The sequence below is a fragment of the Oncorhynchus kisutch genome, linkage group LG3 (genome assembly GCF_002021735.2).
Source record: "Oncorhynchus kisutch isolate 150728-3 linkage group LG3, Okis_V2, whole genome shotgun sequence".
NCBI classification, from domain to species: Eukaryota; Metazoa; Chordata; class Actinopteri; order Salmoniformes; family Salmonidae; genus Oncorhynchus; species Oncorhynchus kisutch.
This window is the reverse complement of record NC_034176.2, coordinates 63,285,784-63,313,245: the sequence shown is the minus strand read 5'-3', so window position 1 is coordinate 63,313,245 and position 27,462 is coordinate 63,285,784. Positions and strand designations below refer to the sequence as shown.

Sequence of the window (27,462 nt, the reverse complement as noted above, 5' to 3'; positions counted from 1 at the left end):
GTGAGACGCACGGTGTCCCCGGTGCGCAGGCATAGCCCGGTGCGTTACATCGCAGCGCCTCGTATCGGCCGGGCTAGAGTGGGCATCGAGCCAGGTGCCATGAAGCCGGCTCATCGCATCCGGTCTCCAGTGCATCTCCTTGGGCCGGGGTACATGGCACCAGCCCTACGCACGGTGTCCCCAGTTCGCCAGCACAGCCCAGTGCGGACGGGGAGTATCCAGCCAGGTAGGGTTGTGCAGGATCGGCGCTCGAGACCTCCAGTGCGCCTCCACGGTCCGGTCTATCCGGTGCCTCCTCCACGCACCAGGCTGTCTCTCCGTCTCCTTCCTCCAGGTGCTCCCTCCTGTCCAGCGCTGCCAGAGTCGCCCGTCTGTCCTGAGCTGCCAGAGTCGCCCGTCTGTCCTGAGCTGCCAGAGTCGCCCGTCTGTCCTGAGCTGCCAGAGTCGCCCGTCTGTCCTGAGCTGCCAGAGTCGCCCGTCTGCCCTGAGCTGCCAGAGTCGCCCGTCTGCCCTGAGCTGCCAGAGTCGCCCGTCTGTCCTGAGCTGCCAGAGCAGCCCGTCAGTCAGGAGCTGCCAGAATCGCCCTTCACGTCGGGACCCGTTGTTAGGGTCCCCAGTCCGAGGTCGGCGGCGAGGGTCGCCGCTCGAAAGGCGCCACGGAGGCGGGCTAAGAATCGGTTAAAGACTATGATGAAGCGGGGTCCACGTCCCGCTCCAGAGCCGCCACCGTGGACAGACACCCACCCAGACCCTCCCCTATAGGTTCAGGTTTTGTGGCCGGAGTTCACACCTTTGGGGGGGGGGGGGGGGGGGGTTTGTTGTTTCCGTTTTCATTCACTTTGTTATTTTTGTATTTTGTCGTGTTTAGTGATTATTAAAGTATCATGGACACTTACCACACTGCGTATTGGTCCGATCCTTGCTACTCCTCTTCAGACGAAGAGGAGGAAAGCCGTTACAAGGTTAATGTTGACTTAAACATAAAAGGTAATGGGTCATATATATAAAAGGGTAATGGTAAAGGGTACTGTACACTTATTTACAAAGGGGTGGATTAAAAGTTATGAATTAACACCTGTTAACTATTAGCTAGTCTCATGTGGCCAGCCTTCCATAATCCTGTCTCCTTAACTGTGAGAAGCCTGTTTTTCAGAGGCAAGAAAGACACTAACTTGTAGAATTGTATTCGTTGTTATACTTTACTTTGTGAGATATGCCTATAGGGAGGTATCCTCCATTCAGAATATAAAACAATTGATTGTTAATTTAATCTATAAACAGATACAGCAACATAGAGACAATAATCCCTCATTCATTTACACAAATCAAAAATCATGATGGAACTAGAATCCATTGCAATTATAACTGGTCTCCCACACCCACGTGAGTAAGTGTCTCTTTATCTGCACTGACTGTAATGTCTCTGAAATTATTGTGCTCAGTGCACTTAGTCTCAGTTTAGTCTTATCCGCTGCCGCCTGCATGGTTGGGGACGATGATGTTTGCCCATTTGTAGATGACAGGGATGAAGAGCAGAGCAGAGCCCAGTACTGAGACCAGGAGAAAGGTCCACAGGAACACACGATCTAGAACTTGAGCCACAAACTTCCAGTCCTGCACCACCTGGAGAGAGAGACCAAAACGCCCTTCAGACACCAACACATGACCTCGTTGACACAGGCTGGGAGGGCTTTGCACTCAGAGGTGCAGTTGCATGTGACAATCAGAGGATGGAGACAAATATACAGTATGGAGATGAATATATAGAGAGAATTACAGTAAGACTTCAAAAACCTAAATTCAGTACTATAGAATTGATTTTGAATGGTGTTCAAGTCATAACAAATAAACACAATATTCTCTCATGCCAACTTTGTCATTGATACTGAGGGGCAGACTGATTCTCTGTAACTCAATGGGTTCTTACCTCTCTGACCTCGTTCTCCTTGACCACATGCATGGTGATGTAGCGGATAGAGTCCAAAGCAGCCTGCAGGTTATTCCTAGAGGAGAGATGAGGGGTGGACTCTGGTGAAGAACCCGTCGTAATGGCCCCTACTACCCCCTCTCTTCTTGCCAGTCCTGCCCACTCTCTCCCTGTTAGTCCTTCCCTGGCACCGCCTGGGGTAGCATAGCGGTCCACGTGGCTGCGCATACACAGCAGCTTAGGCAGCCTGTGCAGGAAGATACGGCGCACCCATGGCGCCATGCCTTGGTGCGTGGATGAGGAGCGGTGGTGGATGTTGATAGCGAAGACGGTAATGACAATTGAGAGCGTGACAAAGATCATGGTGAACACCAGGTACTCCCCGATAAGAGGGATGACCTTGGAGGAGGACGGAATAATCTCCTCGATCACGAGGAGGAAGACGGTGAGGGACACCAGCACAGAGGTGCACAGGGAGATCTTCTCCCCGCCATTGGAGGGCAGGTAGAAGACCAGGATGGTGAGGAAGGAAAGGCCGATACAGGGGATAATGAGGAAGAGGGTGTAGAAGAGCGGCAGTCTACGGATGATAAAGGAGTAGGTGATGAAGGGGAAGTGGCAGGGACCGTCCATCCTCAGACCACGGCTGCCTGTCGCTTTCACTATCTCCCATTCACCATTGTCAAAGTAGTCCCTCTTATCTACATGGAAGTCCTCCAGGAGGATGTCAACCTATTGAATGAATACAAGGTTAGAAAAGATTAAACATCAACAGACGTGTCTTCCCTTCAACTCCCCAAAGTATAAACAAGAGATTAACACATTTCTAACATAAATTAAAGACCGTATGGTCATTACTATACTGTAGACTGTTTCACAATGCTGTGTAGGCTACAACCTGTGAGCCATCATAGGTCCAGGAGCCAAACTTCATGGAGCAGTTCTGCAGGTCAAAGGGGAAGAAGGTGACATCGATGATGCAGGCTGACTTGTAGTTAGCGGGCTGTGTCCAGATGATGGTGCCATCATACTTGACAACAGCCTTGGTGACAGAGCCCTCAAAACGTCCATCGGCACTGTTAGAGGAAAGGGTTAACATCTGTTATTCTTCTACGGGGTTGAATCAGGCTTTTCTTGATGTGTTGGATTCATTTAATTTGTGCTGTTCAAAATATAGTCTATGCTGTGTAGGGTTGCAAAGCTACCGGTAATTTCCCAAAGTTACTGGAATCTTCAATTTTGGTATTTAACAGACAATCTATAGCAATCTATCGTAACTTTCGTCATTTATACTTGAAAAATATATATTTTTTTTAATGAATATATAGTATTAATGTATTATATCTGTGTCCATATTGTCCATGAGTTTCTAGTAGAAAGACCATATGGTTCAAGAGAAAATAACCTAAGTAATTAAAAAAGCATTCTTTTCAATTAACTCTGCAACACAACTGCCACCAGTTTGACGCCAAAACACTGACAAACACATACTGACATAGTAAAAATGTTTGAAACCCTCATATTAAACACCAATGGTATTCACTAAATTGATGGTTTATATTTAGGTTCATGTTTTACAGCTTTTTCATTCTATTTTATGAATTTTTTTAATCATCTTATTAAATTATTTAAGATATTTTCTGTGATGAGGCCACTAAGACTGCATTTACACAATTCTGATTGTTTTAATTCATTGGTCTTTTGAACAATCAGATCAACTCTGAAAAATATCTAATGTGAAAAGATCTGATGTGATTCATCAAACGACCAATTAGTAGAAAAAAGATCAGAATTGGGCTTCCTGTGTAAAAACAGCCACAGAGGGCCAGAGATTGTTACAGACACCTGTGATAATCTGAAGTACCCAAAAGGGCCACTAGATGTCTTGTAATAGATTACATCAAATCCATGAAACATACCAAAATTCTGGTAGTTTACTGGTGAACATGGAAAGTTTCCAGTATTATGCAGTGCTTGACTTGACTTGGGATGGAAGTAGTGTAGGAGCTGTATTATTCCAAGTCGGTACATTAGAGATTATGTTATAGAGACCTCTGATTATTCACTGTTAGTGGATTAAACTCATTTTCCATTACTTCTATATGACCTTTAAATTTTTTTAAAAAAGACTATTATTATAGCCTACATGAAAAAGCAAGCATTATTGACACTGGAAAGATGAAGTGTCTGATTCCATGTAGACCTACCACGTCGTTCTCCTGCTGTTGTGCCCTTGATCAAGGCACTTAGCCCCCCAGATAGAAATGGACTGTTAGAGAGTTGACCCCATGTTGACAACATGTGACTAACTCTCTATCTGGAGAGCAGGGTGTGCAGGCTTGGCTTTTTCAACATTACAACCAAATACTTTTGTCTCTATAAAAATGATTCTCTCATTCAACAAATGGATAAGGTAGGCTTCTTCAAAGCAAGGTATTAACTAGACCTGTTTATATATAAGGCACAAATATTTATGTTTTGAGGGAGATCTATGCACAAAAATGTATTTGTCAATTTCTTAGAATATTTTTACGTTATCGCAATTACATGTCTACTGTTTAATAGGGGGGAATCACAGTTGTTTAACATTGCAGATAGGCTCTACAGTGCCGGTGGAAAGGCAACAACGAAATGAATGCTTAGTTAGCTATACGTTAGTTAACTAGCGAGATAACTGCTACAAGTTATATATTGAATTGGTGATCGAGTTAGTCTGTCTGTCATTATGGAATACCTGCTGCTGGAATGTCGCGCTCTCTCTCCTCGGGCAACCCCACACTGGCACACACGCAACCCCACACTGGCACACACGCAACCCCACACTGGCACACACGCAACCCCACACTGGCACACACGCAACCCCACACTGGCACACACGCAACCCCACACTGGCACACACGCAACACCACACTGACACATACGCAACACCACAGACATGCACTAAAGGGTCATTCCGATAATGGCTGATATGTAGTTATTTTTATTGATTGACCATATTTAAAAGTGTGCTTTTTTGAATTACATTCGAAACAATTATTCAACTATTTTTCATTACCTTACAAACCCTAATTTGACCGTTTGGAGCAGGATTCATGCCATTCAGCCTAGCACTTTTTCAATCTGCGCTATCTCGAACAGCCTATATTGGCACTCACAGATTCAGAGACTAGCGACAAATAAACGTGAACAAAGCAGAAACTCGCCATTGCTATTCAATGACGATCCCACCTTCATTCAGATTTTATCAACATTTTTTGGCTCGGTGTGTGAATCTGGGCCAGCGAAAGGCAACTTTGTTTTTAAAGAGGAGCTGTACGTTGTGCTAGTACGGCGTTCCGGACAGCTACGGCCCAAGTCAAGCACTGGTAATATACCCTCCCTTTGCAACCCTAATGTGGAGATTATATTGAACCGAAAGTGTTAGTTCAATATCAGTGCCATCTTTTGTTCTACTGTTGGCAGTCTGTCGGGCATGGTACTTACTTGTCATAGAGCACAATGTCTGGGATCCAGATGGAGTCCGAGGGGACTCTGATGTTAGTGATGCCCAGGTAGTCATCAGGGTCCCAGCGTAGCTTCATGTCCAACCATTCCTAAACAGGAGAGAGAGAGAGAGAGAGAGAGAGAGAGAGAGAGAGAGAGAGAGAGAGAGCGAGAGAGAGAGAGAGGGAGGGAGAGAGCGAGAGAGAGGGATGAGTCATCTCTTTTTACAAGCGGATCCATTTGACAAGACTTTTGCTGGAGCTCGCCATGAATTACTTTTCTCCTCATGAGATACATTTGATTGCACTACACTATATACTGAGTGTACAAAACATTAAGAACACCTGCTCTTTCCAGGACATAGACTGACCAGGTGAATCCAGGTGAAAACTATGATCCCTTGTTGATGTCACTTGTTAAATCCACTTCAATCAGTGTAGATGAAGGGGAGGAGACAGGTTAAAGAAACAAATAAAGTAGATAGGAGAGAAGCACTGACGTGGACAGAGCAATATCTTCAACCTTATGTCCTCATTCACCGCTGACAAATAGATGTGGCCATGCAGTGGTGTAAAGTACTTAAGTAAAAAATACTTTAAAGTACTACTTAAGTATTTTTTGGGTGTATCTGAACTTTTACTTTTACTTCACTACATTCCTAATGAAAATGATGTACTTTTTACTCCATACATTTTCCCTGACACCCAAAAGTACACGTTATATGCTTAGCAGGGCAGAAAATGGTCCAATTCACACAATTATCAAGAGAACATCCCTGGTCATGCCTACTGCCTCTGATCTGGCGGACTCACTAAACACAAATGCTTTATTTGTAAACAATGTCTGAGTGTTGGAGTGTGACCCTGGCTATCTGTAAAATAAATTGTGCCATCTGGTTTGCTTAATAGAAGGAATTTTAATTTATTCATACTTTTACTTTCGACACTTAAGTATATTTTAGCAATTACATTTACTTTTGAAACTTAAGAATATTTAAACCCAAATACTTTTAGACTTTTACTGAAGTAGTATTTTATTGGATGACTCACTTTTACTTGAGTCTTTTTCTATTAAGGTATCTTTACTTTTACTCAAGTATGAGTATTTAGTACTTTTTCCACCACTGTGGCCATGTTAGCTATTGCCCTCTGTCCTCTGATTTGCATGGAGTTGTTTGTCATTGTGGCATACTTGGGAGAGGCTGACCCGCAGACCCTGGTCTGGAGTGATGATTCCCTGGCTGCAGATAGCCGATGCAGTCAGAGGATATGAATTAAGCTGCCAAGAGGGCTGGGTGGCAAGGCAGGATGCCGGGGGGCGGGAGTTGCAAAGTGGGTGGCTCGTGTGGGCACAAGGGAAGGTGGAGGAGGGTGGGGAGAAATGAAGATGTGAGCTTTTCGTGAAATGCCACCAGAACAAGGGGACATGCAGGGGGAAGGGAGGTTGATTGTTACTCTAAATGCCATGTCGCCTTTGTATGTCTAGCTGACGCTGCTGTAGAGCAGTGGTTCCCAACCTTTTTTGGTTATTGTACTCCCAACTGAATTTTGCTTTGCCTGGAGTACCCCTGAAGTACCCGCTTATGTGCATGTAACCCTGTGGACTTATGAGTCTTTTCAATTACCCCCTCTGGATAGGCCAAGTACCCCCGGGGGTCCTAGTAACCCTGGTTGGGAACCACTGCTGTAGAGTGTTGTGAATTATACAATGGGTGGGTCTAATCCTGGACGCTGATTGGTTAAAACCGCATTCCAGTCGGTGTCTATTCCACAAGTTACCACCGGCTAAAGCTGTGACGTTGAAATGCCTATTTGCACTGTTCAATCTCACTGTGCAATCCACTGTCTCATCAGCCCAGCCAGACAATTTATAACATGACCTCCAATGTAAAAAGCACCTAGACATTGTCTCCCATTTCTGTTAGACTAGCATTTGGTTTTCAATAGTGGATATTTGTATAAACCTTGCTGTCTGTCTCTCTGACATTTGTACCATTGTTTAATTTTGAAATTTGATCTCCAGCTGTCCCATAGTAATGAACTTGTAGGGGTCGGGAGTAGGGACAAGACAGACAAGCAGGCAGCTTTTCTCAGCCAGTCCATTTTTGGGAGGGATATATACAAAGAAATGTCATTAGAAACAGGTCAAATAAATGAAGTGCAGCTAGTTTGCGGTCTTTCCAGCTTCAGTTTGAAGTGATTGTGTTAGCTTTGTTGTTGGCTAACTCCTCTGAACAACAGTGTTCTGACGAGCGAGCACATTTTCTATGGCAGGTGAAATCGCGCATCATCATTGTTATGGATGTATCCAAATGAATGTCACTAGAAAACAGCTTAAACGAACGACTGGGTCGCGTCCATAGATACAGAACAAAAATACTTAACAACTGGGTCACGTCTCTGAGAACCAAACCGATAGAATGAACAACCAGCAGGCTTAGGTAGAAACACCTAGATTTGTGTCAGGACTATATCTTGTGGAACGATGAAATAGTATGAATAAATTCCTCAAAATAACTTTTTAATTAAAATATGCTAATCATAATATAAATATGTTGGTAACCCATTGTATAAAGGTGATGCCCTCAAAGACGGTGATTGGAGGACATATTGGCATGGTTTGCCAGCACTCGACTTCGTCTCGGGCCTAACAACCACCGTGCTAATTTATCCTCCAAACACTGGCTTCTCAGGAAATATCACTTAATTATACTATACCCCCCCAAAATATTTTTAAGATCTTGCCTGTTTCATCCACACATTGGTTGTCATCAACTGGTTCTTCTCGTCCTGTAATGGAGAGAGCATACTGTAAAGGTTTTATCTGTACCTTTGTGTTGTTATACAGTCAGTATGTGGTAAAAAACAGAATGTAAATTAGTCTAAATGTATTTATAGTGATATATTCTTTGCAGTGATGTAATGTACTTAAGTAAAAAAATACTTTAAACTACTCAAGTAGTTTTTGGGGGTATCTGTACTTTGCTGTTTATATTTTTGATAATGTTTACTTTTACTTCACTACATTCCTGAAGAAAATAATGTACTTTTTACAGAATACATTTTCCCTGACACCCAAAAGTACTCATTACATTTAGAATGCTTAGCAGGACAGGAAAATGGTCCAATGCACACACTTAGAAGAAAACATATGTCACGCCCTGACCTTAGTTGTCTATGTTTTATGTATTAGTTTGGTCAGGTCAGGGTGTGACGAGGATGGGTATGCTTGTTTGTCCTGTCTAGGGTTTTTTGTTTTTCTAGGGGTGTTTGTCAGTCTAGGTTTATTATAGGTCTATGGTGGCCTGAATTGGTTCCCAATCAGAGACAGCTGTTTATCGTTGTCTCTGATTGGGGATCCTATTTAGGTTGCCATTTGCAATTTTGGTTTGGTGGGTTATTTTCTATGTGTAGTTGCCTGTCAGCACTTGTTAGTGTAGCGTCACGGTCATTTTGTTAAAAGAAGAATGTATTCTTATCACGCCTTGGTCTCCTCGTTATGATGAACATGACAACATCGCTGGTCATCCCTACTGCCATTGATCTGGCGGCCTCACTAAACACACATTCTTCATTTGTAAAGAATGTCTGAGTGTTGGAGTGTGCCCCTGGCTACTGATAAATAAATAAAAAAACAAGAAAATGGTGCCGTCTGGTTTGCTTAATTTAAACAATTTAAAATGGTTTATACTTTTGATACTTAAGTATATTTTAAACCAAATACTTTCAGACTTTTACTCAAGTAGTATTTTACTGGATTACTTTCACTTTTACTTGAGTCATTTTCTATTAAGGTATCTTTACTTTTACTCAAGTATGAGAATTGAGTACTTTTTCCTCCACTGATTCTTTGCCTTGAAAGTCCAGCTTGGATTGACAAACATCAAAATAATCATCAGGAAGACACAAACCACAATATCCCATAATATTCATATTTTTCTCACCACGTCCACTAGCTGGGAGATGGCCAGTCCAAATCTGACCCGTACTGTGCCGTTGAGGTATTCCACAGGCCTCACCCATTTCTGGTAGTTTCTGAAGAGGTTCTTGAACAGTTTGTCCTCTGTCTTGGCATAGGAGGACAGTTTAGGGATTCCTATAGAGGCAGGGAAACACCACATTAGCCTGCATCATGTCAGCGACGTGTTAACAGGGGGTATTATCCTGGTAACAGCTCATGGCCATTGTTCAGCCCAGCTAAAGCACATTGACAATGATTCATAGTCCCTGGCACCTGACACTTTGTCAATAACCCCATCAATCTCCAGTTTAACGTGCAGGAAATCACCCCAGGGCTCTCAGCATCATCATCAGCATCATAATCAATCACATCTCTGGTCCCTGTTTACCCTCAGACCAGGACCAGACATTCGCTATCTAGAGAGGAAGAAAGCTAACTGTCACTTTGCCATGGCAACATCGTCAATACCTTTTATTCATGATTTGGGGTTTTCCACTCATGGAAGGAGACCATGGTCAAGTGTGTCCTTCCTTTTAGAACTCTCTGCAAACTAGTATGTTTGATCAGATTTGTTGGTGTGTATAACAGAGGTGTAATTCTATTTACAGGGAGGATTTTTGAATAATATGTTTTATTGTTTTTTCCATCAAATGAATCATCCTCTTCCTCCCTGGACAAGACTCCTCTGCTACCAATACAGAGTGGTGCTTCATCCCCAGTTCTTCACCATGGAAGTAGGCCTATAAACAATCTAACAGTGATTAAAGGTAAGAGTCACTTGGCTGGGGTTCAGGCAATAAAAGGCTGTCCAAACCTTTAAAAGCTAATGAAGGTTTGGCACAGTATAAACTAAAGATAGTTGCATTTGTGCACCAATTTCCTCCGTAATTGATGACTCACTGTCTGCCGGCTGCATAGACATGGAGAGATTAAATATGACTCCATTGTTCCATGTGTGTGATGCCACCACTAGTGTCAGGTGGGAAGGTTTCAATAGTGTGGGCTGCCTAGTCAGCCTCCTACCATCATCCAACACTAATGTGTTTCTTCCTGTCAGCTCTGTTCTATTTAGTGTCTCTCTCTGTACTCCTCAGTCAGTCATCCCCCGCTCTGGTCTAATTTAATTTGTCTCCGTGTGTTTTCTATCTGGATTATGAGGAAGGAAGCCCCAATGAGTTTCACTCTCCATAACTTCATTACAGATGGATCTGATGTTGTGACTGTGCTTGATGGATACCTTATTGTATCAGTGCATCAGCTGGCCTCTGTGGCATGCTGGTATCCATGACAGCCTGGTGGTGTAGGCCCTAGGGGGGTTGATGATGGAGAGAAAGGCTAGAGGGTGAAGCTTTAGATAGAGGAAGCATTTTATGTGTGAAGGACACAGTGAGGTCTTTGTGCCCCCTAAGGGCTCGCTGGGTTTTAGACAGAGAGAGACCGAAGGTGCACCTTTCATATTAATGATGTCAGCCGTCACTCTAGTCCACATACAACTGCTGACTGGGAGGGAAATCTAGAGTTGGACTCTGTAAATGCAGAATTAAGCACAAGCAAATCTCAGGATTCAATTATTATATTCAGCACTTTAGTTCAAACGAAGGATGTAACGTTGCTGTATTACTGCTGGAAACAGCTCTCCAGCTCAGAGAAAATGAAGAAGTATTGATTAAATTCTTGAGGGACACAATGCTCTTAAATCATTCCCCACATGCTTATGGGCTTATTTTATGTGCGTTCAATATGGCTGTAAATGTACCTGAGGATGACAGGCCCAATGCGGGGCCGACTACAGTTAACACCCCTGTGTCATCCTCAGGCTCAGGATCAATAGCAGCATTCTTAGACCTCCTCAGTCAATATCACTGGGATTAGCAGATTCATCATCTTTACACGTTCTGTCTCTCAGCACAGCTTCCTGCAGAAAATCCTGCTTCATGTCTGGCTTCTCTGGGAGATTCTGAACACTACCCTTTGTGAAAACCAATATAAATATAATCCAACAATGTGTCATATAACACCTACAGTACAACCATCATCTATTGTATGTCATTACAAGTAGTAATTTAGCAATGAGCTAAGTAATACTTTTTAAATAAGATTTATATGAAATACAAATCATTTAAGTGGGTAAAGACAACTCGTGCTAAATCTCTTCTGCAGCTGACTCTGTTGTCCTTAATTAGACTAACACCAGCAAGTATGCTGAGAACCACGGGACACTGTTAATTTAAACTGAGCAAAGACATCTATATCAAATCAGAGGGGAAGAGTCTGCACAACTGGAAAATCCTCACAGAACAAGGGCATTACATACATGGACTCCATTATAGTTGCTTCTGTAGTGGAGCAACAATTCAGCATGCATTGTCATGATAGAATGATAAACACAATCTAAAGTCCACTTCCCAACCCTTTACAATATATCTAATCCAGTGTATAGATTGTGTTATAAATGCTCAGTCTTACACTACTGTTCAAAAGTTTGGGGTCACTTAGACATTTCCTTGTTTTTGAAAGAAAAGCACTTTTTTTTTGTCCATTAAAATAACATCAAATTGATCAGAAATACAGTGTTGACATTGTTAATGTTGTAAATTAATATTGTAGCTGGAAATGGAAGATTTTAGTCACCATAGCAGCACCCTCTCATAGCACGCACTCCAGCAGGTATATCTGGTCACCCCCAAAGCCAATTCCTCTTTGGCTGCCTTTCCTTACAGTTCTCTGCTGCCAATGACTGGAACAAACTGCAAAAATCACTGAAGCTGGAGACCCATATCTCCCTCACTAGCTTTAAGCACCAGCTGTCAGAGCAGCTCACAGATCACTGCACCTGTACATAGCCCATCTTTAAATAGCCCATCCAACTACCTCATCCCCATACTGTATTTATTTATTTATCTTGCTCCTTTGCACCCCAGTATCTCTACTTGCACATTCATCTTCTGCACATCTACCATTCCAGTGTTTAATTGCTATATTGTAATTACTTCGCCACAATGGCCTATTTATTGCCTCATATGCACACACTGTATATATACTTTTCTACTGTATTATTGACTGTATGTTTGTTCATTTCATGTGTAACTGTGTTGTTGTATGTGTCGAACTGTTATGCTTTATCTTGGCCAGGTCGCAGTTGTAAATGAGAACTTGTTCTCAACTAGCCTACCTGGTTAAATAAAGGTGAAATAAAATAAATAAAAATGTTTAATGGAATATCTACATAGGTGTTCTAATTGATCATTAGAAAACCCATTTGCAAATATGTTAGCACAGCTGAAAACTGATGTTCTGATTAAAGAAGCAAAAAAACTGTCCTTCTTTAGACTAGTTGAGTATTTGTGGGTTCGGTTACCGGCTCAAAATGGCCAGAAACAAAGACCTTTCTTCTGCTGGCCTTCTAGGCAGAGTTGCAAAGAAACAGCCACATTTCAGACTGGCCAATAAAAAGAAAAGATTAAGATGGGCAAAAGAACACAGACACTGGACAGAGGAACTCTGCCTAGAAGGCCAGCATCCCGGAGTCGCCTCTTCACTGTAGACTTTGAGACTGGTGTTTTGCGGGTACTATTTAATGAAGCTGCCAGTTGAGGACTTGTGAGTCATCTGTTTTTCAAACTAAACACTCTAATGTACTTGTCCTCTTGCTCAGTTGTGCACCGGGGCCTCCCACTCTTCTTTTTACTCTGGTTAGAGACCGTTTGCGCTGTTCTGTGAAGGGAGTAGTACACAGCGTTGTACAAGAGCTTCAGTTTCTTGACAATTTCTTGCATGGAGTAGCCTTCATTTCTCAGAACAAGAATAGACTGACGAGATTCAGAAGAAGAATACATTATTTGTTTTTGTCCATTTTGAGCCTGTAATCGAACCCACAAATACTGTTGCTCCAGATACTCAACTAGTCTAAAGAAGGCCAGTTTTATTGTTTCTTCAGAATAACAGTTTTCAGCTGTGTTAACATAATTGCAAAAGGGTTTTCTAATGATCAATTAGCCTTTTAAAATAATACACTTGGATTAGCTCACACAACGTGCCATTGGAACACAGGAGTGATGGTTGCTGATAATGGGCCTCTGTACGCCAATGTAGATATTCCATTAAAATAGTAATTTACAACATTAACAATGTCTACACTGTACTTCTGATCAATTTTATGTTATTTAAATGGACAAAAATAATGCTTTTATTTGAAAAAAAAGGACATTTGTAAGTGACCCCAAACTTTTGAACGGTAGTGTATCTACAATTAGTGTAACCTGATTGTGTGGCCAGTGAGGCATTAGGCCAGTCTATCTCTCCAGAGGATCCCTGGCTGTGTACTGTACTGATGAAAGATGTGAATATTTTATGAGTCACCTCGAAAATGTGGGGTTTACAAAAACACCCCAAGAGATGACAGAATAAAATCTGTCACCTTACACATCTCCTAAACCTCTTCTGCTGTCTACACAGCCCATGTTATTTAACCCAGTCCGCTAACGAAGGATAGAATTTCATAAGAGGAGCTCCATTACATGTTTCCATTTGAGTTATTTAGCAGACGCTCACGCTCTTATTCAAAACAAATTACAGTGAGCGTCAAACGAGAATCAATCCTGTTTCTGCACAGGTGGCATGGAGGAGGCAGCCGTGTGGAGCTATCTGGGCTGGCCAGCTATCTGGGCTGGCCAGCTTATATTTCTGATATTGACTGGACAGAGTTATTAGAACTCTGAGGTTCTTTCCCCAAGTCGTTAATAGAGATATTTCTTCCCTTATTCAGCTCATCACCTCTCCCAGCTGAACAGAAGGTCACCAACCACAGGAAATTACTGCACTAAACCAGACAGGGCTGCGTATCATATATACTGAATTAACTGAGAACAGGAAACCAAATCACTCACTTTCATAACAAAGGTTGGGCAAAGTCTCTGAGACCATACACTTTGATTAGAAATCTACTTAAAAGGGAAATTAGGTTTGAATATATTGAGTGGTCATACTGACATTACTCAGCCCATCTGTTAATGACCATCCCTCATCAGTTCCTCTTTTAATTTAATATTAGTCTCAGCTGGCGTTGCCTCTTCACTATCTCCCACCCTCAGATTTCCCATCTGCCCTGCAGCTCATCTCCTTATCATCCTGTTCCCAGTAGATGATCCTAGTTGTGCAGAGTGGGTTTCTCTCAGTCTGATAACATCTCTGATGGCCCATCACTCTGAGAGTGTTGTTCATGTCCTCCACGGTGGTACTGTGAGGAGAACTTACCCAGAGAGTGACACAGGTGGCAGCAGCAGTATGACAGCAGCAGGAGTAGAGTGGTGGCCGCTGGCCCAACTCTCAGCATGATATCAGAGGGGGCTCCAGATCCACACAGCCAGGGAGCAGTCCCTCAGGCAGCCATGACTACAACACAACTAGAGTCTAGGAAAACACAGCACAACACAGTGCACAAACAGAGGAAGTTATGGGATATGTATGCATCCGTTTAGATACCTTACATGTATACACAAACATGGATACAGGTACGCACTGCATACACATAGAAACTAATTTGCACATTTGCAAACATACACATTTCATCTTACACATTTCACAAATACACACATGCACAACAGTGTACATGCGAACACATTACACTCACCTGCTTGGATGTAGTGAACACACACAAACCCATTCACATATGATCACAAACAGACATACTGTGCATATCACACCTGCATCCTCTATTCCTATCATCCACTCAACACACAATCTATCCTGAATGCAGCGTGAGAGTCCAGACAGTGTGTCGGCAGACAGACAAGCAGCGCTGCTCTCTAGTATTCCTCCATTCCATGCAGCCCTGCCTCAGCTCAGACAGACGATGCTTCAGTCTCTTGCTGCTGCCTCTAAATGAACGGTAGCACGCTCTCTCTCCTCCTTTTCCTCCTCCTCAAACTCCTCCAGAAAACCAGCCCCCCTTTCTCTCCTCTCTCTCCTCCTTCGCCTCCTCCTCCTCCTCAACCTCCTCCAGAAAGCCAGCCCCCCTCTCTCTCCCAGAAGAGTCTGATCACTAATCACTATCAGGTATCTTCCCCAGCAGCACACTGCCTGCAGCCTGTAGCCTATCCACAGCCAAGTGTCTACACTGCAAGCCCTGCCCTAGCAGCTCTACCTATATAGATCCAGCACACTGATGTTGTTCTCTCTTTTTCTCTCCCCACAGACAGTGGCTAGCAGCGAGTCTGCCTCAACCATACGTCTAACTAAGGTAACTTAAGGCTGTTGCTTCAGGTTTAATGGCAGGGTTAATAGGGATGGAGGAGCATGTGTGTATCTGTATGTGTTTTTTGAGAGCTTCTCTAATAAACAGCATCCATACCCCTGATACTACAGTAGCTGGAGTACCTGTGGGAAGAGAATATTCAGATTTTGCGATGTTATTTTGTGTGTGTGTGTGGGTATGCATGTCTGTGAGTCACATTGTCTCACATCATATATTTGACAGCCGTCTGCACTGATGGGTTGAGGGACGAGCATTGTGTAGGAGTGACGCCATCTAGTGTGAGACACGGGTCTATGATGATTACGCCTTGTGAGAGGGACAGCAAATGGAAAATACTGGAAGGAAAAAACCTCTTCTGCCTAGCCCATGGGTCATGGTGTGTGTGGAGAAGTGGTAATACTGTATGGTGCAGCCAGCCTACCACTCTTTCCCTCCTCTCCCCTCCTCCTCCCCTCTCCCCCTCTGCTGGGAGACATGATGATGGCGGCTTGTCTATTACTAAGCTCTGTCTCCCTCTTCCATTAGACTGAGCTTTCTATAGAAACACTGTAACCACATTAGCCTGCCACATATTCTCCTTCTTTGTTCTCTTTCTCTATGTATGTCTCAGTCTTGTCTTATTATTCATTTGTGTGTCTTAGTTCATATTTTCATGTTGGCATAACAAACCGGTGGAAATAATTGGCTGACACTTTGTTTGAATTAATATAGCTTTAATATAGCTTATTCAAGCTTGGTTTGTTTTTATTGAATAAAAGGTCGAATAATGTCTTCTACATCTTTGCTAGGCTCAAAGATAGCACCCAGACTGCAGAATGCATCAAATGAAGTTCAAAACCAAATCAGTATTTAAAAAACACATCTTGGCATATGCCTAGGTGTACAGTATTAATATCCTCAGACTCTATTCACATGTCATATACTACAGTATAGCATTACAGTATAGCACTACTGTATAGCACAACTATAAGGCACTACAGTATAGCTCTACAGTATAGCACTACTGTATGGCACTACTGTATAGCACTACTGTATAGCACTACTGTACAGCATTACTGTATAGCACTGCTGTAAGGCACTACTATATAACCCTACTGTATAGCACTACTGTATAGCCCTACTGTATAGCACTACTATATAGCTGTCACGTTCATTATAAGGATCGGACCAAGGCGCAGAGTGGTATGTGTACATTCTTATGTATTTAAAGAATGAACACTGAACAAACTAACAAAATAACAAAACGAAACGTGAAGCTATACAAACGAGTGCTGACAGGCACATAGACAAGATCCCACGAAACACAAATGGGAAATGGCTGATCCCCCAATCAGAGACAACGATGAACAGCTGTCTCTGATTGAGAACCATATCAGGCCAACATAGAGATACAAAAAACCCTAGACCTACAACAACCCTAGACATACAACAACCCTAGACATACAAAAACCCTAGACATACAAAAACCCTAGACAATACAAAAACTAGCATACCCACCCTAGTCACACCCTGACCTAACCAAAATATAAAGAAAACAGAGATATCCAAGGTCAGGGCGTGACAATAGCCCTACTGTATAGCACTACTATATAGCACTACAGTATAGCACTACAGTATAGCACTACTACAGTATCATGGTGTCTTCTCTGTTCAGCAGACTGTAAACAGGGTCCTGTTTTTCTTTCTCCTTCTTTGTTTTGGTCACTTTGGCATAGATGGCAGTTTCACCCTGCTGTTCTGGTCTTTTCACTGAGGGGCAGAGGTTGCTAGATTTAGTCAATCATGCTGGATACTGAATGTAGAGAAAGTTAACTGAGTGTTCTGAGAATTAAGTGTCTGTGGGAAACCAAATCGCTACAGTCAAATGTATCTTTATATAAATACAGTGCACTGTAGTTTGAGTTTTGTGGGACTTTGAGTTGTGTTATGAGTCTTTGCTCACATTGCCTTCCTCTGTCTGCAGGCCTGTTGGTCTCTGTGTGTATGTGGCTAAATATTCATCCACCTGTGTAGTATCTGGTTACGTGGGATGCTCAGGGCTGCCTCTACGTCAGTATAACAGACAACAGATAAAAATAGGTATGACATGAACCTACCTTTGTAACCCATCAGACAGTACATGTTAGGTATTCTATTCTACTTGTTTCTTTTTTAGTACCCACCTCTAGTTATTACACTGTGCAGTGCCTCATTTCCTGTAGGATCAGTTGGAGAGCTGCAGAAACAGAAAATGAACTTCATACTCATAAATGTAAATATGTAATTAGAGAAATATCAACAGTAAGCCTCATCCATGTCCCTGATACTGAAGGAAATGTACGAGCGGGATTGCAAACGAAGAGAAACTTACATTACACCAGCTGCGACTAGAACATCCAGCATATGAAAATCAAAGACAGAAAACATGCAGTATAACTTAGTACTTAAATAACTTAAGAAAATGAACAATATGTGATGCTAAATTTGCAATGTAAAAATATGAACTAATATATTGTACCTGGTACAACTGAGATTAGACAGTATGTTTGATCCGTATCCTGAGTCTCACTAAGGGAAGAATACAAATATTTGTATTTCCTGTCTCAACAATGTGGACATTGATAAATCAAGTAGTAGTATTTTATTTTCATTTGGTAGGTTTGCTATACCTTGGTTGATGGTCAATGCCTATCACTGTAACAGAAAGCAACAGTAAGGAATGACTTAAGCCATTGTGTTACAATACATAGACACTTAGATTAACATCAAGCATTTGCTCACTATCTCCCACCATGCCACATATGGTGATTGTAAGGCCGGGATTCAATCATATCCGCGTTAGATTTTTGTTACAGCTAGCTTGATATTTAAAGGTGCTTTCCGATTGAGCTGTCATTTGCAACGTTTCGTGAATATGAACTGCGAGTGTACAAATCTACAGTTACAATATATTAACACATATCTTGCTTAACTTGACTGTTAACAGATTAGTTTATCAAAATTCCAAATTCCACATGAATTGTTTGACATGTAAAGGGAATTTCCGATTGGGCCGTCATCTGCAGCATTTTGTGAATGCGATCTCCGCAAACGGCAGTGAAAATGCCTTTTAAAAGTGAATTTTCAGCTGTTAAGATTTGATTACTGGCCTAAACCAAACAGAAAAGGTTCACTTCACTTACTTGGTTTCAGGATCCCCCAGCACCTCCACAGTAACAGCAGTAACGACAGAGTCAGGAACAGGAGGACCAAGGCTGCTGCCAGTCCTGCTCTGCCTTGTCCTCCCATATTATGTAGTCCCTCTGTGAAGAACATTGATAAATTAGACTCTGGTGTACAGTACGCTGATGTTTAACTTGTTGCTGAGTCGGAGTATGTAGCCTTTCTTTACAAAGCAATATATTGGCTGAAAATGTGTCTGAATGAAAAATATTCAAACTGCACTGCAACAAGTTGACAAATATACAGTGTGGATAGCAATCTTACAAACATACATTATACACAAATATTGACAGAATCTTACCTTTCCATTCTCCATCGACATGAAAGACTATTAAATTCTCCCCTGTTGACTTCAAGTGACTGGGTACAGGTTTATCTCTGGTGTAAACACAGCTGTAGTTGCCTGAGTCTTCTCTTGTAACATCCTTCATGGTGAAAATAGCATCATCTTTACCTTTCTCCAGCTTCGCAATTCTTATCCCAACTCCATTCTTGCAAAGGTAAACATTTAACTTGTCCTCAGGTCCTCTGATGCCAGTAATGCTACATATAAAATTGACATTTACTCCTTCAGTCACATTAGACAGTCCAAAGATCTTTGCTGGGTAGATCTCTGCATAGAAACAAATGCCAATAAGGGGTGAACTTAAGTGGAAATTAGGTTTTCCCCTAAATGTAAGTGTGTTTATTACTAAGAAGGTCATTTGTGTTTTAAAGGTGTAGAACATTGATATAATAGATTCTGGTGTACAGTACACACTGGTGTTTAACTTGTTGCTGAGTCTGAGTATGTAGCCTTTCATTACAAAGCAATATATTGGCTGAAAATGTGTCTGAATGACAAATATTCAAACTACACTGCAACAAATTGACAAATATACAGTATGGATAGCAATCTTATCATTACAAACATGCATTATACACAAATATTGACAGAATCTTACCTTTCCATTCTCCATCGACATGAAAGACTATTAAATTCTCCCCTGTTGACTGTAAGTGACTGGGTACAGGTTTATCTCTGGTGTAAACACAGCTGTAGTTGCCTGAGTCTTCTCTTGTAACATCCTTCATGGTGAAAATAGCGTCATTTTCACCTTTCTCCAGCTTCGCAATTCTTATCCCAACTCCATTCTTGCAAAGGTAAACATTTAACTTTTCCTCAGGTCCTCTGATGCCAGTAATGCTACATATAAAATGGACATTTACTCCTTTAGTCACATTAGACAGTCCAAAGATCTTTGCTGGGTAGATGTCTGCATAGAAACAAATGCCAATAAGGGGTGAACTTAAGTGGAAATTAGGTTTTCCCCTAAATGTAAGTGTGTTTATTACTAAGAAGGTCATTTGTGTTTTAAAGGTATATACTGTATGTTATACATTGATGTAATTAAGTATTGATGAAACACTAATCAATAATCACTACAAAATAAGATACAGAAATACTGTACTTTTGTCTTCAGATTTTGCATCCTCACATTTGACAAGGATGGAGGCTGTGGCTGCGTGGAAAAATGTATACACTTAGAGAAAGTATTATGTTCAGGAAATGAACATCAATATTTCTCTGAAAAGGTTTGTATTACTTGAACAGTACAAAATACTCACCGATCACAAGCCAGAGGAGTCCTACTGCTGCCATGATGTTGGCTGAGACTTCAGTGGTGTGGAGTGATGGATTCATTGGTGTGGAGTGATGGAAATGCATTGTTGACATACTGTACCTCACCTTTTCAGACTAATGATGGTAACCACACATTGAACGAATCGAAACCCGGAACATTGGTCTGTTTGGTGAGCTTTCTCAAATACTTAGGACATTTTTAGGCATACTTTATGCACACCCTTATGTTGCAGAGGAGAAGGGTCCTGGTACATAAGCTATCAATTGAAATAGTCAGTGACATGTGGAACCTTATATCAAATGTGTTTATTTATTAAATATCATACTTTCATTAACATTTACAGGTTTTCCTTACAGAACTGCTAGTGGACTAATCTGCAGTTATAATACTGTATAAACAAATGTTTTGCTAAACTTGACTTTACAGATTAGTTTATAATAATGAAAAATTCTTCATTCCGAATGGTATATAATATGGCAATTTAAGGGTTTCAATACAGTTGACTGTGACTGCAAACATTTGGTACTGTATGTGTCACGTTCTGACCATAGTTCTTTTGTGTTTTCCTTGTTTTAGTGTTGGTCAGGATGTGAGCTGGGTGGGAATTCTATGTTGTCATTGTCTCTGATTGGGAACCATATTTAGGTAGCTTGTTTTGTGTTGGGGTTTGTGGGTGGTTGTGTCCTGTCTTTGTGTCTATACACCAGATAGGACTGTTTTTGGGTTTCACATTTGTTGTTTTTGTAATTTGAAGTGTTCAGTTTGAATTTATTATTAAATAAGATGAACACTCACCACGCTGTACTTTGGTCCTCTCCTTCCCAGGAAGAAAACTGTTATAGTATGTATCCCACTGTAGAAGTAACTGTTTTAAATACATAACCCTTTATAGGTTCAATTACAATTTTTGCATGTGTTGTAAGTGCTGTAAAACAAATATATTTCTTATGGTATAACCACATACACTAAAATGACCAAAAGTATGTGGACACCTGCTCGTCGAACATCTAATTTCAAAATCATTGGCATTAAAATGGAGTTGGTCCCCCCCTTTGCTGCTGTTACAGCCTCCATTCTTCAATCACTAGATTTTGGAACATTGCTGAGGGGTCTGGCTTCCATTCAGCCAGAAGAGCATTAGTGAGCTCGGGCACTGATGTTGGGCAATTAGGCCTGGCTCACAGTCGGAGTTCCAATTCATCCCAAAGGTGTTCAATGGGGTTGACGTCAGGGCTCTGTGCAAGCCAGTCATGTTCTTCCACACCGATCACAAAAAAAACATTTCTGTATGGACCTCGCTTTGTGCACAGGGACAATGTCATGCTGAAACCGGAAAGGACCATCCCCAAAACTGTTTCCACAAAGTTGGAAGCACAGAATAGTATAGAGCACTAGGATTTCCCTTCACTGGAACTAAGCGGCCTAGCCCAAACCATGATAATCAGCCCCAGACCATTATTCCTGCACTATGCATCCAGGCATGTAGCATTCTCCTGGCATCCACCAAACCCAGATTTGTCCGTCAGACTGCCAGATGGTGAAGCTTGATTCATCACTCCAGAGAACGCATTTTCACTGCTCCAGAGTCCAATGGTGGCGAGCTTTACACCACTCCAGCTGACGCTTGACATGCACATGGTGATCTTAGGCTGCACTCCTTCTTTGACACAATGCCCACTTAACCCAGAAGCCAGCCACACCAATGTGTCAGAGGAAACACCATACACCTGGTGACCATGTCAGCGTGCACTGCGCCCAGCCTGCCACAGGAGTCGCTAGTGCACAACAGGACAAGGACATCCCTGCCGGCCGAACGCTCCCCCTAACCCGGACAACGCTGGGCCAAATCTGCACCACCCCATGGGTCTCCCAGTCGCGTCCGGCTGCGATAGAGCCTGAGATGCAGTGCCTTAGCCTACTGCGCCACCCGGTAGGCCAACTGTAATTATACTTGAGGGGAAGAAAAAGAGGAGGAGCAAAGCCGCTGTCATTGACGTCTCCGTCGAGATTAGGAGGCTGCTGCATAAACATAGGCCTACTAGCTTCCAGCTGCGATGGTGTTTCATCAGTTGAGCACGTGGTGGTATCTTTGCTGATGTAGTTATCAAATCAAATCAAATCAAATCAAATGTATTTATATAGCCCTTCTTACACAGCTGATGTCACAAAGTGCTGTACAGAAACCCAGCCTAAAACTCCAAACAGCAAGCAATGCAGGTGTAGAAGCACGGTGGCTAGGAAAAACTCCCTGGAAAGGCCAAAACCTAGGAAGAAACCTAGAGAGGAACCAGGCTATGAGGGGTGGCCAGTCCTCTTCTGGCTGTGCCAGCTGGAGATTATAACAGAACATGGCCAAGATGTTCAAATGTTGATAAATGACCAGCATGGTCAAATAATAATAATCACAGTAGTTGTAGAGGGTGTAACAGGTCAGCACCTCAGGAGTAAATGTCAGTTGGCTTTTCATAGCTGATCATTGAGAGTATCTCTACCGCTCCTGCTGTCTCTAGAGAGTTATCTTCGTTAATTTGGCACGAGCTTGATCAGGTAAAGCTTTTTTGCTGCATTTTTGTGCACCACTTGGCATGTTTCATGGATTCCAAGGGAAGCCAGGCTTCCCCCAAAAATGTGCCAAGAAAAAAATCTAATAAATATAAAATTATGAATCTTTCATCTCTCGGTGTTTCATCAATTTCCTTGAATTCGTCTGAATGTATTTCACCGGAGAAAGCATCTGCACGAACAAAACAGCGCCCCTCTGTCTCAGTATGTGTAGAGTATCTATCTCACTGCAAGGGAAGCCAGCGAGCATTTGGCCTCCCTTGATAAAAAATAAATAATAAATAATAGCAAATCAGCATTGAGTTAAACTGAGTGAGCTCTGCTGTGAATGGTCCTGACGCATCAATAAAAACAATGTCAAGGAAAGCCAGTTTGGATTTGGCTTCAGACCAATTACATCAGAAGCCAAACGTCATTGACATAAAAAATTAACTTGAATTGTTGAATCTTGTTGTGTCGTTGTTCTCCGGTGGCTGGCTAGCTAGCTAAAATCATTAGGTTAAAATCTGTCGTTCTGAACAAGGCAGTTAACCCACTGTTCCTAGGCCGTGATTGAAAATAAGAATTTGTTCTTAACTGACTTGCCTAGTTAAATAAAGGTCAAATATTTTTTTTATAGAAGTTCAACATGTAGCTACAGTAAATGTAGTATGCTAATATTAACACGCTGGCCTGGTGCATCGTTACCCATGAAAGGAAGTTAGGCTTGCAAGCAAGCATTTTAGTCAGGTTGCCATGGACAACAAAAACTGAAAGCGTGTACTGTATGACAGAGTCAAAAATGATGGCATTGGCGTTTCTCTACAAGTAGGATGAGTAAACATGTTTGGGTTCCCCGGTGATTTTACCCACGCACCGCCACTGCCACATGGTCTTGTCTTTTGTTTATCAATCTCCATCCAAGTACGACCTGTTTCACGTAACATTTTTTTACTTGACACCCAATAGGTGAGGAGGCCGAGGCGTGATGCGGCCGGCACCTCTGAAAAATAGGCTTATTAGAGGCATGAAAACTACATTACCTGTCTGACTCACCTACTACCATATAGACTGTGCAACACAGACACTTATCTTGCTTATTTGGAAATGATTTATTTAAAAAAGTAATACTATTTAGACATAGGTGTGAGATGACGGACGCATGGGCCCCCAGAGCTCGTGCCCCCCCCCCCTCGCCTTACGGGGGCTGCTGAGGTTTCCCCTACGCCAGTGGTCACACCTTATGTTGAAGAGCAGTGTCATTAATGAAGACAGTCTGGTACATAAAGGCCCATAAATTTGATAAAATTTACTGTTAACAGATTAATTTATCAAATTCCATATGCCACATTCCAAAGAGTAAACCAATTTGGCAAATTACAAGTTCAATACAGTTGATATGATTAAATTCTCAATTTGTATAGTTTATTTAACGTTTATTGAACATCACCCATCCTACCAGTCAGAGATTCAACTGACTGTGACTGCAACCATTTGGTACTTTATGTATCCCACTGTAGAATTATCAGTTTTAAATACATAACCCTTTATAGGTTCAATTACAATTGTTCCATATGTACAGTAAAACATGTATTTTATATGGTATAACCACATAATTCTCAAGAAAAAATATTTATCTGACAGTGCATTACTGTTTGTCTCCTCCAGAAAGCGACATCATGATCAGCCTACCTTTTTTTGAACAGCATGAACTAACAGCCACTACAGTCAGTAGAAGTATGACCACAACAGCTGAATTTATCAATCGGATTACATTGACCAGTCTCACATGTTCAACTCCATATGCTTCCCCAACTTCTTCTCCAGTCTCAGGCCCCTCTGTAAAGACCATTGATATATTAGACTCTGGTGTTTCACTTGATGCTCTATCAGAGCATTGTCTTATGTCAGATTGTGTCACTTCTATGCGACGCTTGTCCCTCAATCAATCTGTTTTGTAGGATGTGGAACTCATATTCAAATTCAAATATTGAGCATCCGCCATTCAAATAATGAAAACATAGTTCCACATTTTTTTATTACAAAAGTTATGACGGTGATGTAATAGTTTGTCGTTGTGAGAAAATGAAAACAAAGCGTTGGCTATCTCCTGCAAAACTATATGCAAGGACAATGGCCTCCAGTGCAGTGACTTCAAGTTGATCAGCTGCTTAGTTTACTGTTGTAAATGTTAGCTAGCTAGTTTTCTGACATAGTTAGATAGCTCTAACTTGCTTTGTTGGGTCAGCTGAGCACAATGGCTGACTCGGGACGGGAGGCTACTCAATGACTCACGGCAGAACAGCTGCTTCTTGAAAATTCAGAATAACTTTGAATTAGCACTACTACAGTAGCTTACGAGCTAGCAAGCTTTGTTGAAAGCATTAAACATTGTGTGTGCAGCACTAAGCAGGAAGGTTTGCAGCATCGTTTCACTGACTGGCTCAGCTAGCACTAGCAGGCTGCTAATGTTGGACACTTTTGTACTCTTATTTTACCAGGTAAGTTGACTGAGAACACATTCTCAGCAAAGGAATAGCTACAGGGGAGAAGAATGAGCCAATTGTAAGCTGGGGATGATTAGGTGGCCAAAATTGTAGTAAGGCCAGATTGGGATGACACCAGAGTTAGGACACCAGAGTTAACACCCCTACTCTTACAGTAAGTGCCATAGGATCTTTAGTGACCACAGTGAGTCAGGACACCGCTTTAACCATCCCATCCGAAAGACAGCACCCTACACAGGGAAATAAATGGCTATTAAAGAAAAACTTCACCCACAAACTGTTTCATTAGTCCATTGCATGTCAGCAATAAAGTTTTGAAGATATATAACTTTCAAAATACAGAAATCTGGCCCGTATGGTGCGTTTTGTATCAGATGTGGCATTTTGCAGTATATGATGCAAAATGTATCATATGGGCCAGATATCTGTATTTTTACATATCTTCAAAACCTATTGATGACATGCAAAACATTTTGGGACTATATCAACAATGGACTAATGAAACAAATACCAAAATATAGTTTTTGGGTGGAGATGTCCTTCAATATACAAAAAAAGCCTTATACTCCTGAATCTTAAGATGAATTATAAACTGGGTGCTTCCAGCCCTGAATGCTCATTGGCTGACAGCCGTGATATATCAAACTGTATACTATGGGTATGACAAAACATTTATTTTTACTGCTCTAATTACACTGGTAGCCAGTTTGTAATAGAAATAAGTCACCTCAGGGATTTGTGATATATGACCATATGGTATCCATAAGAACAGCCCTTAGCCGTGGTATATTGGCCATAAACCACACCCCCTCGTGCCTTATTGCTTAATTATACCAATAAAGAAACTGTATACATTCTTAAGCATTCTGTCAATATATTCCAAATGAATTCCTTCATAGTGAACGTCACTACCCCATAGCATCAGGTAATGTTACAACAAATGTATAGCAGCTAAAGCTAAAAACAGTACTATAAATAGCCATTGAGAAAAGTAACATTGGTTACTGATTGTAGGTTGCTCATTAATTTCCCACATTTTCTCGACAAAAGGCTGGCCCTGTAAAGCTAACTTGCCCCTGGGGGTCACCGTCATATTGTACCATTGGACCAGGTTGGCAGATTACAGTACATACTGTAGTGGTCCTTTTTAGCTTCAGTGCCTGTGAAAATGAAACAAAGTCCATTGGTTCAATATCTCTTGTTGTGCCACATTAGTATGGATATGATAATAAACTATTATTAGGCTTACCTCAAGTATCTTCCTTGGGCACTCGCTGCTTGGCTCTTTTCTCTACAATATATTAACACATATCTTAGCATGTTAATAACTTTTGGCCAAAAGACAAATAAAAGCCTATTGATAATTTTCTCCCTCTAAAATGTAACAGCATAATCCCTTGTTGTAGGTTCAATTACAATGATGCGATGTGTGAGGAGTACAGTAGAACTAGTGTTTAATGCTTCATGAATGTAGTTATATTTAAGCAGTTATGAGCGACTGCAATTATAATGTGTTTTATTATAATGTCTCATAAGGCGTTATACACTGAGTATACCAAACATTATGAACAACATCCTAATATTGAGGGCCCCTGGATTCACCTGGTCAGTCTATGTCATGGAAAGGTGTTCTTAATGTTTTGAATACTCAGTGTACGTATGCTTGTAATGCATTATAAAGAGAGTATTCATAGGAAGGGTTACCAAAAGTTGTTATCTGTCAGTAGATCACTACTTTATGTCATTCAGAAAAGAGACATCATCATAATTACCTATTTTTGAACAGCATGAACTAACAGCCACTACAGTCAACAGAAGAATGACCACAACAGCTGAACTTATCAGTCGGATTACATTGACCAGTATCACATCATGTGCAGCCTCTGAAATAGAGACCAAATGTAGATGGATGCATCATAATTTAGACAGAACTTATTCTAAGTGTATCCATGTGGTCAATGCCAT

The 27,462-nt window shown here is 41.6% G+C and overlaps 2 protein-coding genes across 3 annotated transcripts; both read right to left on the bottom strand.

The window, feature by feature from the left end:
- Nucleotides 1–943: 943 nt before the first annotated feature.
- On the bottom strand, nt 944–15,462 carry LOC109887060 (neuronal acetylcholine receptor subunit alpha-5). The gene is made up of 8 exons (XM_020478561.2): nt 15,000–15,462; nt 14,624–14,779; nt 9,354–9,505; nt 8,155–8,199; nt 5,411–5,520; nt 2,826–3,003; nt 1,928–2,659; nt 944–1,623 (listed from the first exon to the last, which is right to left on the bottom strand). The coding sequence occupies exons 2-8, from the start codon at nt 14,700–14,702 to the stop codon at nt 1,465–1,467; spliced, it is 1,455 nt and encodes a 484-aa protein (XP_020334150.1). The 5' UTR covers nt 14,703–14,779; nt 15,000–15,462; the 3' UTR covers nt 944–1,464.
- An 853-nt stretch (nt 15,463–16,315) lies between these two features.
- On the bottom strand, nt 16,316–20,590 carry LOC109872900 (uncharacterized). 2 transcript variants are annotated; one of them, XM_031816031.1, is made up of 10 exons: nt 20,433–20,584; nt 20,276–20,326; nt 19,769–20,080; nt 19,126–19,437; nt 18,785–18,904; nt 18,272–18,296; nt 18,121–18,170; nt 17,974–17,989; nt 17,786–17,838; nt 16,316–17,372 (listed from the first exon to the last, which is right to left on the bottom strand). In XM_031816031.1, exons 1-10 carry the CDS (start codon nt 20,539–20,541, stop codon nt 17,248–17,250), a joined length of 1,173 nt encoding a protein of 390 aa, XP_031671891.1. In that variant the 5' UTR covers nt 20,542–20,584; the 3' UTR covers nt 16,316–17,247. The 2 variants fall into 2 exon arrangements, with proteins under 2 accessions (XP_031671891.1, XP_031671892.1); XM_031816032.1 differs by lacking the exon at nt 19,126–19,437 and having other exon boundaries at nt 17,110–17,372; nt 20,433–20,590.
- Between the last annotated feature and the right edge of the window lie 6,872 nt (nt 20,591–27,462).

What these genes read in the sequence shown, in the direction of transcription:
- LOC109887060 (XM_020478561.2), bottom strand. Translation starts at nt 14,702, where the DNA reads ATGCTGAGAGTTGGGCCAGCGGCCACCACTCTACTCCTGCTGCTGTCA. An exon ending in CCACCTGTGTCACTCTCTGG is followed by an intron (nt 9,506 to 14,623) that starts GTAAGTTCTCCT and finishes CTGCCTCTATAG; the next exon opens with GAATCCCTAAACTGTCCTCC. An exon ending in AGGAGAACGAGGTCAGAGAG is followed by an intron (nt 1,624 to 1,927) that starts GTAAGAACCCAT and finishes CTCTCTCTCCAG; the next exon opens with GTGGTGCAGGACTGGAAGTT.
- LOC109872900 (XM_031816031.1), bottom strand. Translation starts at nt 20,541, where the DNA reads ATGTCAACAATGCATTTCCATCACTCCACACCAATGAATCCATCACTC. An exon ending in ACTCCTCTGGCTTGTGATCG is followed by an intron (nt 20,327 to 20,432) that starts GTGAGTATTTTG and finishes TTTTCCACGCAG; the next exon opens with CCACAGCCTCCATCCTTGTC. An exon ending in GCACAGTGTAATAACTAGAG is followed by an intron (nt 17,373 to 17,785) that starts GTGGGTACTAAA and finishes TCTGCCCCTCAG; the next exon opens with TGAAAAGACCAGAACAGCAG.